This window comes from Anabas testudineus, chromosome 24, assembly GCF_900324465.2.
Source record: "Anabas testudineus chromosome 24, fAnaTes1.2, whole genome shotgun sequence".
Taxonomy (NCBI): domain Eukaryota; kingdom Metazoa; phylum Chordata; class Actinopteri; order Anabantiformes; family Anabantidae; genus Anabas; species Anabas testudineus.
In genome coordinates this window covers 11523191-11539416 of record NC_046632.1, presented here as the reverse complement: position 1 = coordinate 11539416, position 16226 = coordinate 11523191, and the positions used below count along the sequence as shown (strand labels likewise).

General features: G+C 40.1%; 2 protein-coding genes across 4 annotated transcripts; one reads left to right on the top strand and one right to left on the bottom strand.

The window, feature by feature from the left end:
- The first annotated feature begins 284 nt into the window (after positions 1 to 284).
- cep57l1 (centrosomal protein 57, like 1) lies at positions 285 to 4298 on the top strand. 2 transcript variants are annotated; one of them, XM_026340743.1, is made up of 11 exons: positions 285 to 511; positions 984 to 1155; positions 1269 to 1457; positions 1573 to 1706; positions 1946 to 2059; positions 2153 to 2230; positions 2355 to 2444; positions 2537 to 2611; positions 2699 to 2961; positions 3045 to 3189; positions 3340 to 4298. In XM_026340743.1, the coding sequence occupies exons 1-11, from the start codon at positions 491 to 493 to the stop codon at positions 3538 to 3540; spliced, it is 1482 nt and encodes a 493-aa protein (XP_026196528.1). In that variant the 5' UTR covers positions 285 to 490; the 3' UTR covers positions 3541 to 4298. The 2 variants fall into 2 exon arrangements, with proteins under 2 accessions (XP_026196528.1, XP_026196529.1); XM_026340744.1 differs by having other exon boundaries at positions 286 to 511; positions 1573 to 1694; positions 3340 to 4297.
- Positions 4299 to 7185: 2887 nt separating this feature from the next.
- On the bottom strand, positions 7186 to 16207 carry cd164 (CD164 molecule, sialomucin). Of its 2 annotated transcripts, XM_026341009.1 has the most exons (6): positions 15980 to 16206; positions 15283 to 15360; positions 11228 to 11305; positions 10756 to 10845; positions 9876 to 9947; positions 7186 to 9745 (listed from the first exon to the last, which is right to left on the bottom strand). In XM_026341009.1, the coding sequence occupies exons 1-6, from the start codon at positions 16047 to 16049 to the stop codon at positions 9579 to 9581; spliced, it is 555 nt and encodes a 184-aa protein (XP_026196794.1). In that variant the 5' UTR covers positions 16050 to 16206; the 3' UTR covers positions 7186 to 9578. The 2 variants fall into 2 exon arrangements, with proteins under 2 accessions (XP_026196794.1, XP_026196795.1); XM_026341010.1 differs by lacking the exon at positions 10756 to 10845 and having other exon boundaries at positions 15980 to 16207.
- Between the last annotated feature and the right edge of the window lie 19 nt (positions 16208 to 16226).

The following is a 16226-nucleotide window of genomic DNA, read 5'->3' as shown; positions in this document are numbered from 1 at the left end:
ATATTTCAACATTTTAACTTTGTCTTCCTAACATGTGTCCTTCAGGGTGGAGTGGGTGTACAGTAGGCCTTTTTTTTTTTTTGTTCTTTGTTGTTCTTGTTCTTTAAAGAAAGCAGAAAGGCAGAAATGAGCACAGTGTTCTCAAATTTAACTTTGTCCTTGTTATCAAAGTCATGTTAAATGATCAGACTGTAGCCCCCTATACAAAATGCAGGTAACCATATTAATTAATGGAGGCGGACGAGTTAACAGTGAGCAGGCGGAACCACAGTGAGCAGGCGGAACCACAGTGAGCAGGCGGAACCACAGTGAGGAGCACAGCAAAGAGGAGGGAAATTTAAAAGGTCCGGACTGCGGAACAGGAAAACTGAGTCGCTAGAAGAAGTCAGTTAGCCATATTACAACTATTTAAAACCTACATTCACCGTTTGGAGGCATTGAATATACACATGTGACTCATTAGGGGCGTGTGTGACCCTCTAATTACAGGATGGAGACTTATCACGATCAGGTAACGTTCGCCAACAGTCGTTAGATGCTAGTGTGGCTAACACGTTAGCTTCGGCTTTGTTTACTTTTGCTAAGTTGACGTTTGCTGCTCGGTTGTTGTCAGAGCTTTAGTTTTACTGGGTTCAGAGATGAAAAGCGGGTTCGTTAGGTCGTCCAGCAAAGAAATCAATTAGTCTTTACGCTATTTGCAAATAAACCGGTTTATATTTATTAGGAAACGCTAGCATTGTTGGAATTAATTCGTTTTTAAGGCGTTTGGTTAGATAACTTGTTGTTGTTGTAGAAAACAGGTGCACAGAGGTACAGATTAGTGTTTAGAGTTTTAGTAGATTAATCAGTCATAAAATAACTTACCAAATGCAATTTTACAGTACAATTTAAGTAATTTATCGTGGATACAAACTGAACTTGTCTCCCGTTGTAGATATGCATTTCCTATTTCTACTACAGCCACCTCTTCTTCTTGTCTATAGATTTTAGACTCGCCTTCCAAAAATAGTTACATCGGGAGCTATTACCAGCCACCAGACAGGATACTACCATTACCAAGACAGCTGGACAGCTCTGCATACTCATCCATAAGCATGGACCCACAGTTCACCAGTATTCGAGGATCTGAGACTAAGCCAAATATTGACAGCACAGGTATGGTACAGTCATTATGTCAAGGTCTTTGTCTCATATAGTGCTTTTTGTTCTGGCTGCTTTGTATTTCAAGTACCTGGTATGCTTTTTTGTTGTTGTTAACCCTCCACCAGCTGTTATTGATGCACTGAAGACTCTTCAGGAGAAGATTAAACGATTGGAGCTGGAAAGGAAGCAAGCAGAGAAGAGCTACCAGAAGTTCTCCCATGATGCTCAGAAACATCAGCAGGTCAAAGCACCGTATGCTGTGCCTAGTCAGCCAGTAGCCAGCCTCCCTGAGTCAGATAATTCTAGCAGAAAAGGTAAGAGATAGAAATAGCTGTGTGTCATGCTTCTCCAGTGTGCTGAAATAATTCTCATGAAACAGCAAAATCTGTAGCTGTTTTCTAATAGATGTGTCTCATTTCATGATACCAGAGCTGGACTTAAAGCTGCAGTCTGCAGAGGCTCGTTGTAAGGTTCTTGAGAAGCAGCTGGAATACATGAGGAAGATGGTGGAAAATGCTAAAAAGGAGAGGAATACTTTCATAGAGAATCAGGTAGTCCAAAAGGTGACCTGAAAGTTATTAACAAAACCTTTTTTGAAACTAGACCCTAACTATAGGCCACATGTGGTACAAGGAAACTGTAGTATGGAAACAGAACATTAACATTTAAATTGGAAATTTACAACAGGATAACTAGTGCTATATAAATGCCAAGTCCTTGATCAATCTGTGTTCCTTTTCTATTTGTATCATAAATACATGTAACTAAACTGTCATATGATCTCTGTTTACTTTCCCTCCAGGCTTCATTGCAGAACCAGCAGCCGAGCAGCTCTAACACTCAATCTCAACGGGAGAAACTGGAAAAACTGGAATCGGAGTATCTCAAATTGAGTAGAACTCAAACAGTGGCAGAGGTAATTCATAGTTTTCCATCTGATTCCTAACTAAATGCTATGCATCATAAATTGGGTCATAAGATTATTGTTTTAATGCAAATGTGCTTTCAGATGAAGCTTGCTATTCTGGAACAAAGACTCCTAAGAGAAGAGCATGAGCGTAAACTTGTACAGGAGAAAGCAGAGGAAGTCAGTGAACATGCTCTATCAATAATCAAAATCACATTTCCCTTTTCTTCATATTAAATGATCTCTAGTAGCTGTTTAAGTCACATTTTCTGTCTTTAACTGTGTTGTTATTGCCATGTCATAGCTGCAGAGGGAGCTGGACATCAACCTCCGAGTTTCTGTGCCAGCTACTGAAGAGACAAAGCCAAAGAAAAAAACAAAAAAGACCATCAAGGTGCTTTTCTTACTAATGGAGCTAATAAACTGCTTGTATTTAGTGTTTTTTTGTTTGGACAAAGTTGTGATGACAGCTGTGTTCAATTCTAGAAAACCAACAAACAGAATGAGATGGCCTCGCCATGTGTCCAGAGGCACAAAAAAATGCCATTTGTTGCAGGAACTGTAAGTCAAACTCTAAAACCCATGAATGATTAACTGTTCTATCTTTTTCATTATTTATTGACTTTGATTTCCCCCTATACATCATAGTCGACAAGCCCTAGCCATTCAGTCCACGCCAACGTACAGAGTATCCTTCACATGATGAAGCATCATCATCCCCAGCTGTGTGAACGGGTGAGCGCTCTGCACAGGTCTGGTTGTAGTGTCAAGAAAAGCCTTCAGAAAGAGTTTTCTTCACCTTCCACTGTTTTTAAGAAACGTGACAGCCTGTCTGAGCCAGCAGAGCAGTCACTGGTCTCGCTGTCTGACCTGCTCTTGGCTCTGCAGGATGAACTAGGACAAATGAGCTTGTGAGTAAGCTTTTTTCATTGCAATGTTCACTTTTGCTTCTGACATTTAGCAACCTGTGGTCTGTTTTTTTTTTCTTCATCAGTGAACAACAGGATTTGGTGCGTCAGATTGATGCAACCCAAGATAGGGAGCAGAAGCAGGACCTACAGAGAGAACTGCAGAGGTTGGTCGCCAGGATGGAGGAGAAGGGAGTTCAGATCTCTAAGCTACGTCAACACCAGCAGACGGTATGTGTGTTGCCACTCTGGACAACTCTGATGCAATGACTGTAAAATGTTGCTGTTGCTGTAGAAATGTAAGTATGTTTAGTGTCTTTCTGTAGTGTCACCTGATGTGTATCATTAATTGTGTTAGTGGTGTTTTCTGCCCCTGCACAGGTCTATGAATTGACCCAGAGCCAGCCATGTGCTGAGGAGCACACAGTCGAGGGTGGGTTCAAGCCTCCTGCTCCTTCTCCTGTTAAGACTAAACAGAAGTTAAAGAAAAGTGGAACGCCTCAAAAAAACCTGCAGCTTCTCAGGGAGACCCAGAGGTTCAGAAACAGCCTCAAACAAGATGACATCTCCTGGGAAACATGAAGTTCAAACGGCTTTCTGTGTGATCCTACAGCTGGATGAACCACCATGCTCTTGGTTCCTTGCAACATATTTCCGCCCATCTGGACAATTTAAGTAAGACATGTAAAGATGAATTAAAGTGCATTACACAGGACTTGATAATGTTTTGATCATAAAACCTATAGATCGAAAATTAAATATTGCACAAACTAGATTCTTTGTAGATAGGTGTAGTTTATGAACCATGACCTTAACTGGCCAACAAAACAGTTTTATAAAGTATATCTCATCTCAAATGAAGTGCGATAAACATTTTGTAATTATTTTTAATAAAGTTTATTCTCTCTGCATATTGTATGTATGTATATATGTATTTGTTTACAATTTACATCCTGGTCTTTAATTCTGTGCTTTTGTTCAGACTTCACACCAACTACCACTAGATGGCGCTGCTTAGTCTATGTACACTAATGTGTAGCCTTTTGCCCTTTTCACTTGCTGTCATTACATTTATAAAAGCAAAATATAACTAATGTTGCATTCATCATCAGATTGTTCTGTGTTGAACAGTCCATGACAGAGATGGAGCACATACTCTGAACCTTTTACAGCTGCTGGTTGGACAGTTGAGAAATGCAGCTCTAACCACAGGACAAACACGTGTGGTTTTTGTTACTGTGTACAAGTGGGAGGAACTACTTTTTACCACAGGATTCTGCTATTTCAAATAGCCAGAACCTCTCTGTTCTCTTAAATTCAACTATGAATGCAACCTGCAAGTCTACATTTTAATTTGGTCAGATGACAGGATGTGTCTGCGATGATTGGGTCTGGACATTGTTATATAATCAGGTCACATTTTGAATAACAAATAAAGCAGATCTTGATTTCTCCTTTCATTAAAATAACTGTTTAATGAAGTTATATACACTATTTGTGACTATATACAAGTTGTATATAGTCACAAATAGTTAAATAACTAAAATTCAAACTGTTATATTATAGGCCTGACTAAGTTTATGGTTCTTGGGAGGAGAAAACAGCTGATTATTGTTGTTGAGCTCTGCATTCATTTCATTATCTAACTAGCATTGGTGCTGGTATTCTTGGCATGATCCAGAGTTCACTGTGTGGCTAAATGGACTGAGCTGGTGTATGAGAGAGAGACTAAACCTAATGCATTGTTTCCCTGTGCTCCCATATTAGATTACAGAGCATGACTGGACACAGAAATCAGGTTAGCTGAAGCCAGTTAAGATCCCTCCATGCCCACATAGGCATCTCCATCAGCTTTTAGCCACTCTCCTGACCCTGCAATTTTGGTACTTTGTGATTGCATATCCCTCTTTGTGTCTGGTATTGAGCAGCAGTGGTGTGTTGAGAAAGCAGCATATGTAGGAAGGCTGAGTGTGTGTCAGGCATTTTGCCATGGGCGTGTGAACGGATTGCCTATAAACAGCTTGCGAGCCTTCTTTTAAAGATAAAGATATGTGTACAGTGTAACATTTAAACCAGAACAAGGCCATAATTTGTCCTCAGCGTTACAGGCTCACACTGAGAAGTTTTGAAAAGTAACATCCTCAGTATGTGAATACAAGCTGACCGCACGGTCATGGAAAAGTTGGCTGAGTGTGACATTTTCCACTTCATAGTGAAAGAAGCAATAGACCATCACAAGGTTTGCCACCTCTGTCCATTGACAGGGTTGCAGATTGTTTTTCACTGACACACATGAGAGAAATAGTTCCACCTGGGAACTCTGGGCCACTGCAGGAATAACAGTACAAACACACACAGTCACACACACCTCATTTGAGAATGTAGCCAACTATGTAGACAATGATTCTTGAGTGTGCACAAACAACTTCATGGTCTCACACTGGTTTTTAGAACTGTATGTTTTTGCTACATAAGCAAAAACTTGCTGTGACTCTGGAAACCGACCATGTGTCCAGTTTGGAGCATGACACTGAACACACAACAGCACAAAAAAAGCTGCTTTTATTAGTTTTGGGTCAAGTCCACGGTGGAAAGACCAACTACACAAGTTTATAAGATGGGAAATAAAATAAGAGGGTATTGATGGGGTGGGGTGGATCCTGCATGTAGAAAGTATGTCAATGTGAATCTGATCAGACCTGTAAATGATGTTAAAGATTTTCTAGGTAGACTCCAAGTATATAAACACAATTCTGTCTGGAAACACACACACACACACACACACACAGGTCAAAACGCAGCAGAGCCTGAACTTGATATCTTCTGTTGTCGGGACAACGGTTCAATAGTAACCATGGCGATGGAGCGCACAGAGTCCTGTCTCACTGTCCCACCTGTGTGATGTGTCATGTAAATTACAAGCTCCAAGAAAGTTGACACTGCTGTCAAGCAAAAAGGCAAATGCAGTGATTTGTTTAACAATATTCAAACTTTATTGGTTTAACATTGTGAAACTGATAGAAAACAAGGCAAAGAACATAAAAGATTGGAGAGAAAAATAAGCAAAATTAGCACAAAACGTTTCATGAGGCATTGTGGCACCTGCAAGTGTCTACCTATGGCTGTGTGGGACAAAAATCGTACCTACAAGACAACGAGGACGGCTGTAACACAACTGGTAAAAAGAGTTTGACACTACAGTGTGTGCACATGGCAATAAAAGGCAAAAGGAGGGAATCAACAAGCTTTTTACTCGCTGCTCTTGTAATTAAATACTGCAAGGCTGAAAACTGATAGGAGAGGCCTACATAACCAAACAAATGCAGATCTAAATTCAAAATCCTAGCAGACAGAAAACAAGTCATTCAATGCAAGTGAAAAATACCAAAGTAGAGGTCAAGGTATCATGTGCCTGTTAAGGGGAAACTGTGGCTGTGGTCACTAACTTCATTATCAGCGAGTTGTTTCATCACAATGAGAGAGTGAAAAATTGCCCGGCCTAGAACCAGGCTTCAACTGGTTGAAAAGCATCCCATTGGACAGCTGGTAAAAGCTATTTAAGCAGCATTTAAACACCTAGGTCTATTGTGTGACAGGGCAAAATGTAGATATTTAAATGCTATTTAATTTCCATCTCTAAGTACACGATGCATCTATTTAAAATAAAAGCAGCCCGGTAATGTATCTGTGCAGCTTGTCACAAGCAAATGCTCTGTGGATTTGATCTAGAAGTTAAGGCTGTGCGACATTTAAGCAGAATACAACATAGAAAACTACTTCACAGGGGTCTGAAAGTGCTGAATCCCATTGATATTTAATATGTATGGCATATCCATTTTACAAACTATAACTATATATGGATACTAACTGAATAAGGCACTTTTCTGTAAGAGGTGCAGGGACGAACTTGTTGGGGAAGCTGCAGAGCGGCAACACAATGGGCTTCTACTGGTATCCATAGAAACCAGAGGTGTTTTGATGCACCACGGAGTTGGCATGTGATGCTGTGTTGTTGAGGAATGCAGCTACTGTGTCAACGACTTTAGTGGTTACGCACTGTACTGTTCAACTGCTGTGAATATAACTCAAATACGTCTCTAAATTTAGGTGGCGGGGCTTCTCGTGCAGAGACTGATGGGTGCAGCTAAGGCAAAGCTCTGCGGCCTACTTGCCATACTTGGGTCTTTGGGCTGTAGCCTAATGCCACCAGGTGACTGTAGGTTAAAAGGCGTGTTAATGGTGAGCAGCAGAACACATGTAATGCTCAATTACTAAAGCCAAACAAAAAGAACATTCTTACTGCTTTGTGGTCATAGAAAACATGGTGATTAGTCATCCATTATCTGGTTAATATTCAAGACCGAGTATTTATACAAGCATCTTTTTTTTTTTTTTTTTTACGTTTTTTTTTTGGCAGAACCATGAAAACATTCAGAAAGACTAAATTACAAAACAAAGCTTGTCAGTGCAATGCTCAATTTCCATGCCAAAACTGAGGACTTTGGCTTAACGCACACGGATCCAAGGCATTCTTTAATCCTTCTAGCATATGGTTTAATCACAAATAATCAAGTGGTTTTCAAAATGTGTCTAGATCTTTAAGAGCATATGCAGCGGCGGGGTGTGGGGGAGGTCACAACTACAAGCATTCAGCATGCAATAATGAAAAAGGCTGTTAAAGAAATTATTTCTGATGCTGACAACCCGCTATGAGCAAAAGGTTCTGATAAACACTCCTTCATTTAGCCTTTCCTCAAGTTGAAACCTAGAACATAAAGGAAAACAACATGGATATTTACAGCTGAGATTAAAAAAAGAAAAAAACTCAGTTAGCAGCAAGCCAATTAGAATATGAAATCTAGCATGGTCACTTGTTTGTTGCTGTTGCTGCACTCCATTCACAATCATCTCATTTACACAGCACAAAAAAAAAAAAAAAAAAAAAAAAAGATGTCAGAAATCAGAGATGCAATTCTCATCTGACCAAGCCAGCACTCAAACAGTCCAACATTTCAACCTCTACACACTCTAATACTCACGATTTTAAATTAAGCCCAATATGTTTGCCGTGTCTTTAAAAAGGTACACTCCCAAACTTATAGCACCTCAAAGCGATCCGAAAATTTCCCACCAGATCACTGTTCAGGCCTTGAAATTCAACTGAGTTTGGAAACATAAATAGTGAAGTGGGGGGAAATTTGGAACCCGTATTGGGAGCTACAAAAAAAGGACAGTGCCTTTAAAATATCTATTTATACAAAGGTCAACAGTGAGAAGACCATAAGTTTCAGGCACTGAATATAGTCCTCTCTATAAGGAAAAACGTCAATGGCCCTTGAGTCACAATTCTTCAGTAATAAAAGGCCCATCAGTCCAGCTGGGATACTACAGCTGTTACTGTTCAGCAATATCAGCACAGCGATACTGTTTCTTTCTCACAAACGAAACTAATAACAATACTCAGGCCTTAGCTAGGAAGAAAAGACTCATCCTCATTCATTTCTCTCTTTACGTCAAACAGACATTAAAGGCACTTCGCTGCTATGCTATCCATATCAAGAAAGGTGCACGCCATTTTCCTCATCTTTCCATTTTCTATTTTCTACATTATTAATTAGCGGGAATATTCTACAATTATTCATTTTCACCCCTTTTGTCTACTCCATAGCAAGAAAAAGCTCCACATTAGCAACCCGAGCGAGTTGCGGTTTTCTATCAATAGAGATCAGAAATAACAGTTTGGAGATTCATGTTTGGGAATGAATTTGATACATGACTTATTGCATTGAGCTGCTCCACTGGCAGTCCGAGTCTGACATTTTAACAACTCAAATTGGGTGAAAGATTTCCTCAGGGGATTCAAGAACAGAAAACACACAGCACTCCTACATGCCAAGAGAGACATCCATCAAATTAAGGCTGTTTAACAGAAAGATTGCTATTTTTTTCCAAATGATTTGGGTGTTGCTTTTGTTCCCTCTAAAGTAAACTCACCATTTCCATCATCTATGAACACATATACATGATACAGCTGCACGGGGGAGGGGGATCCTGCCCACGATTCAACGGGCTAAAAGCAACACTGAATCATTACGTTTAAGAATAGCTGTGAACTCAAACAGTGTTTCCAAGTTAAAAAGCTGTAAATGTTACCACTCTGGGGCCGCACAACCCCCAAGCATCAACAAGAAAGATTCTCTGTATACATGACTAATTCTTTAACTCTCATGTTGCGTATTTAATCGAGGAAGCAATGAGGAGCTGGGGTGTAAATAAACCACTCAATGTGAAGGATGATGGTCTTTGCAGGATGACTAATGACATGGCAGAGGTGGGAATAGCTACCACTTGACGTAATCCATATACTTAAGGATAAATACTCCGTCACTAGAGATCTGTTTAGTTGTACGAGTTGGTGCAACATGAATTACCGTACATATGGCGCTGGTTGGTGTCTTAATACAGACTACAATGGTATCACCAATGCAGACTGAAAAAGTGGCACATCATAAGTTAAAACAAAGCTGCTTGAAAACACTGTTTGAGTCTGTTTTTTTCTCTGGAAGGTTCTAGTTGGTGGCGGATGAGTCGAGTGATGTGGATCAAACAGAGCTGCGGCTTCAAAGGGTGTGGTAGTTGCGGTCTTTGGACTTGCAGAATTTGTAGAGGAAGAAGATGACGGCCTGCAGGCCCAGGACCAGCACTATTCCACCAATGAAGCTTGCGGCATCGAAGGTTGAGTTCTTGTGAGGGGCAGTAGTAGGGGATGCAGTTGAGCTGTTTGTAGCTGTGATAAGATAAAAAAAAAAACATACACAAAAAAACCCCAATGAGAATGGAGATTCATTATTAATTTATTACTTACTATATATAACAACAAGCAAAGAAATGATGCTAGCTCCCAATTTCACACTTACTTTTAGTGACTGCAGGTGTAGTGGTCGTGCTGTTAGTACTGTGAGTGGGCGCAATGGTGGATGTATTGGTTGCTGTCACAGGGTCACATAAGAACACACACATTAACATTTACAGTAATAAGGCAATGGAATTATTTCAATTTATAATCCTTAGAAATCCTTCCTGGCTGATTTGGCAACAAGTGTGGTTACAAAAATAACAATATAAGTGTTGTTCAATAATGCAGGAAACGGTATTTTGTCAGAAACATCATTTTAAAAAAAAAAGCAACTAGTGAATCGGGTTACAAACAAACATCATTTTAATAAAGACATCTCAACAATGTGCGAGTAGACGTGCTTGGAAACAGCAGAGCACAGTGAAGTTGGTCACCTAGCTGAGGAGGAGGTGTTGGATTTTACTTTTTTTTTTTTTTTACCATTTGTTTAACCACTGTCACAAACACGCTGCGCTTCCTGTAATAGCTCCACAGTATAAGCTAGCTGAAAATATAAAGCTATAGACCTTTGCTTCATGTTGTACCTCCTATCTCATACCCTCATGTTTCCTGTCTGTGTGTTCACTGTCAACTGTGAAAATAAGGCAAATAGCCAAAAAAAAAAAAAAAACTTTACGTGTTAATGTGAAGCAGCGGTGGTAGTAGGAATGTTGGCTTTGCAATTGCGGTAACTGAACACAGATCTGATATGTTTAACTACTGTGTAAAGAAGGATGTGCTAATTGGTTGTTGAACTCCAAAACAAAGATTAAATGAATGCAGATCTTGAGGATTATAACTTTTTAAAGATCTCAATAAGATTATTACCAAGGACACTTTGAAAGCTTCTGGACAACACAGACTAGAGCAGGGAATAGAAAAGGTTTTTAGGAACTGGTTACCTGTGGTGTTGGGGTTAGAGGTGGTGGTGACAACAGAGGCATGGGTAGCAGTTGAAGTACTAACACTCGGGCTGGTTGAGGGTTGAAAAGCTGGACAGGAAACCAACACCAAGATGTAAGAGAGAAAGCAGGAGACACCACCCAACAATGTTACGTGTGTAAATTGCACAAGGCTCCCTCATTTGTGTCTAGCAGGTGAAAATAATGTTCTACACAGGGCCAAGTCCTCTGGACACAGAGAAGATAGATGACAGACACACACAAGGTACTGAGGCTGACAATTAAATGACACTTTAGTAAGAACACAGCTAGACCCAAGAAGAACCTACAGAAAAATGTATGCCACTAAACTCTGAATAGTGTTTACAAATTAAGTCTGCTGATTCTCTTAGGGGCTAAAAGAACATGTTAATATGAAATGCAAACACCCCCCTTGATACAGGATTTAGAAGCATCATGCTCTTGGTCTTACCTTGACAGGTAGCATTTTCGCAGGTCGTGTTGGACGCTGACAGACTAGTCTTGTTGTAACAGCCGACAGGTGCTGAAACTGAGTTAAATGGTTCATTAGTGGTTTAAAGAAGATTTCAGTGTCATATTTTAGCTCCAGTAAAAGGTCTGTGTTATTCGGTCTTGACACCCTCCATAGCAGCAAAATAATCACCAACATCACTGTGAGTGTCCAAAACCAAAAAATCATAACTCACCAATCTAATAGCCTGCAGTCTGAACCTTAGACCATTTCATATTCCCAGCTGCATCTTATTACTTTTTTTTTTTTATTATTACAAACACTTAAGTGATACATCAAGTGACGCAATTCTTTTTTTCTAATCTCCACTTCAGGAAGGTCAGAGCTGTTTTTTTCCACATGCAATAGGACCACATCCTCCAGCTGCTAGACTATTTAAAATTGTGAAACCTACCTTCTATGCATTTGGTTTCCATCTTTGCCACATCAGGCAGCTTTAAGATGAGTTCATGACTGTTGACTTTTTATTACTCAAGTAAATAACTATTGTACTTAAGTGCAGTAAAAGTTACAGTTTTATTTTGTGTGTTCCGTCAAGTCACAGCTGGATCTATGTGTTTTCAAAATTTTATGATATAATCCAATTATTAATTAACCACCACAGAAGTGGACTTAGCCCTTCTCTGTCCGAAACACTTTGACTAGAAGATACAGCATTGATTCTGCTTAAGTAACAACAGGAGTTAGTTATTTATGCATCTAAGAAACTAAATTGTAGTGATTTACAGACATCTTTAACTATAGCAAGTTAAAATGTCACTTCAATGTTAGAAATGGTCTGTGCCACAGTGAGGAACACGAGACTTAACTGTCACCAAGTGATTTCATACTCACTTTATATTGTTCAAGCTAAACTGTCAAAACACTCTTTAGTAGACACATGCACATTGCCTGCATACCTATGGTAAACGATCACATTAAATTGGCTTGTTTGGACACAAGGATGACTACACAATAATTGTATACAAATATTCAGAAGGGCTGTACTGTGTATTCACTTGTGTCTGTATAATACAGCAGTGGAAAATACATTTCCCAAAAGGATTCGATTACATTTAACTCTGACACAGAAGTTCATTAACGGCCTTTAACCTTGAATCTGTGTAGATAAAAAAAAAAAAGAAAAAAAAAGAATCACTTTTCAATTTGTTTACACAAGCACATGGGGACATTACAATATCATATATGTCACCAAGGGAACCGAGTCTAATCAGTGCGCCCGCTGTTAATGACTCTCACCAGATGGACGCCCATAAATTACATACACCAATTCAATCAGTAAATAAGCCTGTGGCCTTTGCTAAAAACCTCTTTTGGTGCCAAATAGGGTCAACTTAAAGTTATGGATTACGTTTCTCCTTACTGTTGGTTTACTTATATGGTTAATACAGACCTCAAACGGTTTTTCTATATTTATCATCACATAAAGGCTGTTCATCCCCGTATATTACAGGATTTAGTACTGATGTTGAAACTGACTGGAAACAAACTGAGGCTTTTAAGAGCTCGACACTAAATGACTCACTTCCTTTCTAACTGTGATTTAAAAACGTTAATGACCGTCATTCTGAAAGTGTCAGCTGCATTATTTTTGCACACCGGTTGTGTGATCTGCATTCTGTGTATGAGAACTGTTGTTTTGTTTTTCTTTTAACCCCCACTCTCTGTAATCTCACAGGAAGTTGTGAAAGATAGGACTGGATCTCGCCTTTTCCAAAGTGGTGACGTCAACAACACAAGGTTCATCCACAGCTTGCTCGAGCCAGAGGTGTGATTGTAAGACTTAGAGCCTGTGATAATGGAGCTACAGAGCTTGCGTGTACACGTGTAAAGTTTTAGAGTGTACAAACACTGGGCTGCAGGGAAATGTGGCTCTGACGCTTGGCTTGTTTACACAAAATCCTCAAACCAAAGATAAATCCGGTAATGACAACGTGGTAGGCGTCTGTTCACTGCAGCAATGAGGTTATTCTGCATTTCACCAAAGTCATCTCAACGGGCCAGAGCTGACCTTTCCGGTTTTTTGCTGAGTTCACTTCAAATAGGTGATGCATTCTTGAGCTTGTGAAAGGTTTAGCTTTAGGCTTTTATTTGTGTCTGTGGGTTTGTGGTTTTTTGGTGAGTAGACAGCGTGGTTCAGCAGTGTTGTGACTGCTTGTATCCTGTGTGGCAGGATGGTATATGTCGCTAAAAACTTTATCTAATGAGTTTTTTTCCTATATAGACCATCAAATGAACAAATGAAAACTAATACTTAATCTATTTTGTGTACAAAAAGATGCGCAAGATCCAGTATATTAACACATATCAAATGATTATGATTTCAGTAGATTTTAATATTTGTTTCTAATTTAGTGCATGTTAATGTGGGCTTGTTGTTTCCTCCTGAGCCTATGGTGTAATTGTAAACCTGAACAGGTTTATCCCTTGGGAAATACAGCAAGCTTAACAATCCTCTTGGCTCCAAGAAGGGGTAAATAATTATCATCTTGCGTGTCCTGTTCAACTACTTAATGAGTCATTAAATAATGTATCATCATAGGGCCTTTTAACGACCTGAAACAAAGCAGCATGAGGGTGTGGGCTGCACAAATCTCAAAGCAGCCTGTCCTGAAGAGAATCAAGGCTTCTCATTGTTGAAGGAAAACAGGTTACCTCACATGTGAGCTAATGACTTGTGGTTTTCCTACTAAAGTAAACTGAGCTTAGCTTACTCATCTTCGATTTACTGGACCAACTTGCGACAGAGGTAGGATTACACAAGTAGCTTCGCTTTTTGGAGGCTAATGACAATTGAAATATAAGACAGGATGCGATAGGCTTGCACCCAAAGGATAAATTACAAAAGCACATTAAACTAATCTTCTGTACTATCTGCACACTCCTTCCCCTCAGTTATGCCGTTGTGCTTCTTCCTCCTGTTCCCCAGTGTGAGGATATTGCAGGTTTCCTGCCACACATCCTCTCACTTTGTCTCCAATTTATCTTCACAATCACTGGAAATCTGTGTGTATCTAAGTACACATACCAAACTTAAGCAAACATTGGAGTAAGGCCCTCTAGGCTGACATGGTCCGTGTCACAATAAACACTCAGCATTTCTCTTCACTTACAAGGTTCAGATTTTGGCCACAGGGAAACTGAAGCCTTCATTTTGCTTTCAAGCAAACAATCAGAGGCTTATCACTTGTTTTATTCATATCTGCTGGGTGAACTCACGTGTAAAGATAAAGTGGATTTATGTCCGCTGTACCCATAAAACCTATAACCTTATTTCCTGACGCTGATACCAACAATAAGACGACCAGTTCCTCTCCTGACCTACTTTAAAAAACCATGGAGATAGCACGCAGTAAAGAATATTGATGTTGTATTGACCCAGGTAATAATCTGTCATGCAGTTTTGTTATAGCAACTCAGTTTCATTGCATGATTGAATGATTACAACCAGCAGACTTCTGAATAAGGATGAAAAATACCACTGCAGCATATTCACTCTACAGCGCAGAAGTCCGACAAATTGCTCATGCTCTGAGCACTCATGTTTAGACAGTTATTCCATTAAGATAATGAAATTACGCAACAGTGATACAGAGATGTAGGCAAAAGGCTGCAAAACCATCGTCACAACTGAAATGAGACTTATATATCCAATAGACGTTAACAGCTAGGTTCGCCTTCCCTGCCTATTAATCAGCTAGAGTTAATTTATTGTTGTAGTAAATAGTAGTGAGAGGATGCTATTAATTACATAGTTTAGTGCAACCTAGACCTCTCACCCTACGGGGATGTGTGCCAATAATTCACTCCCAAACCAATCCAGATCCATAGTGCAGATCTGGGTAGTGTTGCCAATTACAATACAGCCTAATCTTTAGGGAAATGGGTGTGACATCATCTAAAAAACATCCACCGCCATACGTTCTCCGCATAGCCAGGAATCATGTGTCTCATCATCACGGTGTGTGGACAATGTAAGAGGCACAATGACCAACCTTTGTCTGTCGTGCAGTTCATCCAAGCACAGTCACTGGTGTTCGTACATTGATCACACTGCAGCTTAGAACATTCATCTGCAAAGAAAAAACACAAAAACTAAAATCAACTAATATCCCACATGTGGTAGAAAGTGAAACTCTACAGAGGCTGAATGAAGAAATCAACGTATAACCACAGCAGGAAGGTACAATGTAAAAAAAATAAAATAATAAAAAGCAATGTGACAAAAACAAACATGGGCGTTTATGATGGAGGAGTGTTGCATAACAAGCTGATCTGGTCCCTGATACCTGATCTACCTGATCTGACAATTACAGTTACACCTGTCTTCTTCCTGGTTCTTCTATTCGGTCCCGTCTCTTGTCACAAACTCACATGACGTTACAGTAAAAGATTTTTCCATTACATTTCGTGTCCCACGTCTTGTTAGCAGGCCACAGCGTTAGCTAGTCCTCACCACTTGACGTTAGTGGCCCCCGTGGAAAGGAAAGCGACAAGTTGCCAAAAGGATGTTTGCTTTTTAGCGAAGCGGCTAAACGCTGAATTAGCCTAAAAGCGACATGTCTAACAGACCCCTACGGTGGGCGAGTTATACGATTATAGCCACATTCAAATCACTTTTCTGCGGGCTAAGGAGCGACACGGCTGGCTGTAGCTAGCCGCTAGCTCCGCGCCGAAAGGTCGCCAACTTACCTGTGGCTGCTGCGGCTGAAGCGCTAATCAGCACCGCGACGAGAGCGGATAACAGCACCTTCAAATACATGACTTCAGCCAATTTATCGCTGTCTGTTCAACAAAGGGAAACGTTTTCTGCTGGGACACGTCGAATATGACACGGTGAGATTTCACGGCGTCCCCCCTCGTCGTCCTGCTGCTGCTGCTGCTGCTGCTGCTAGCTCGGCACTTCCTACTTGACAGGTCATGTGGCACTTTTTACTGG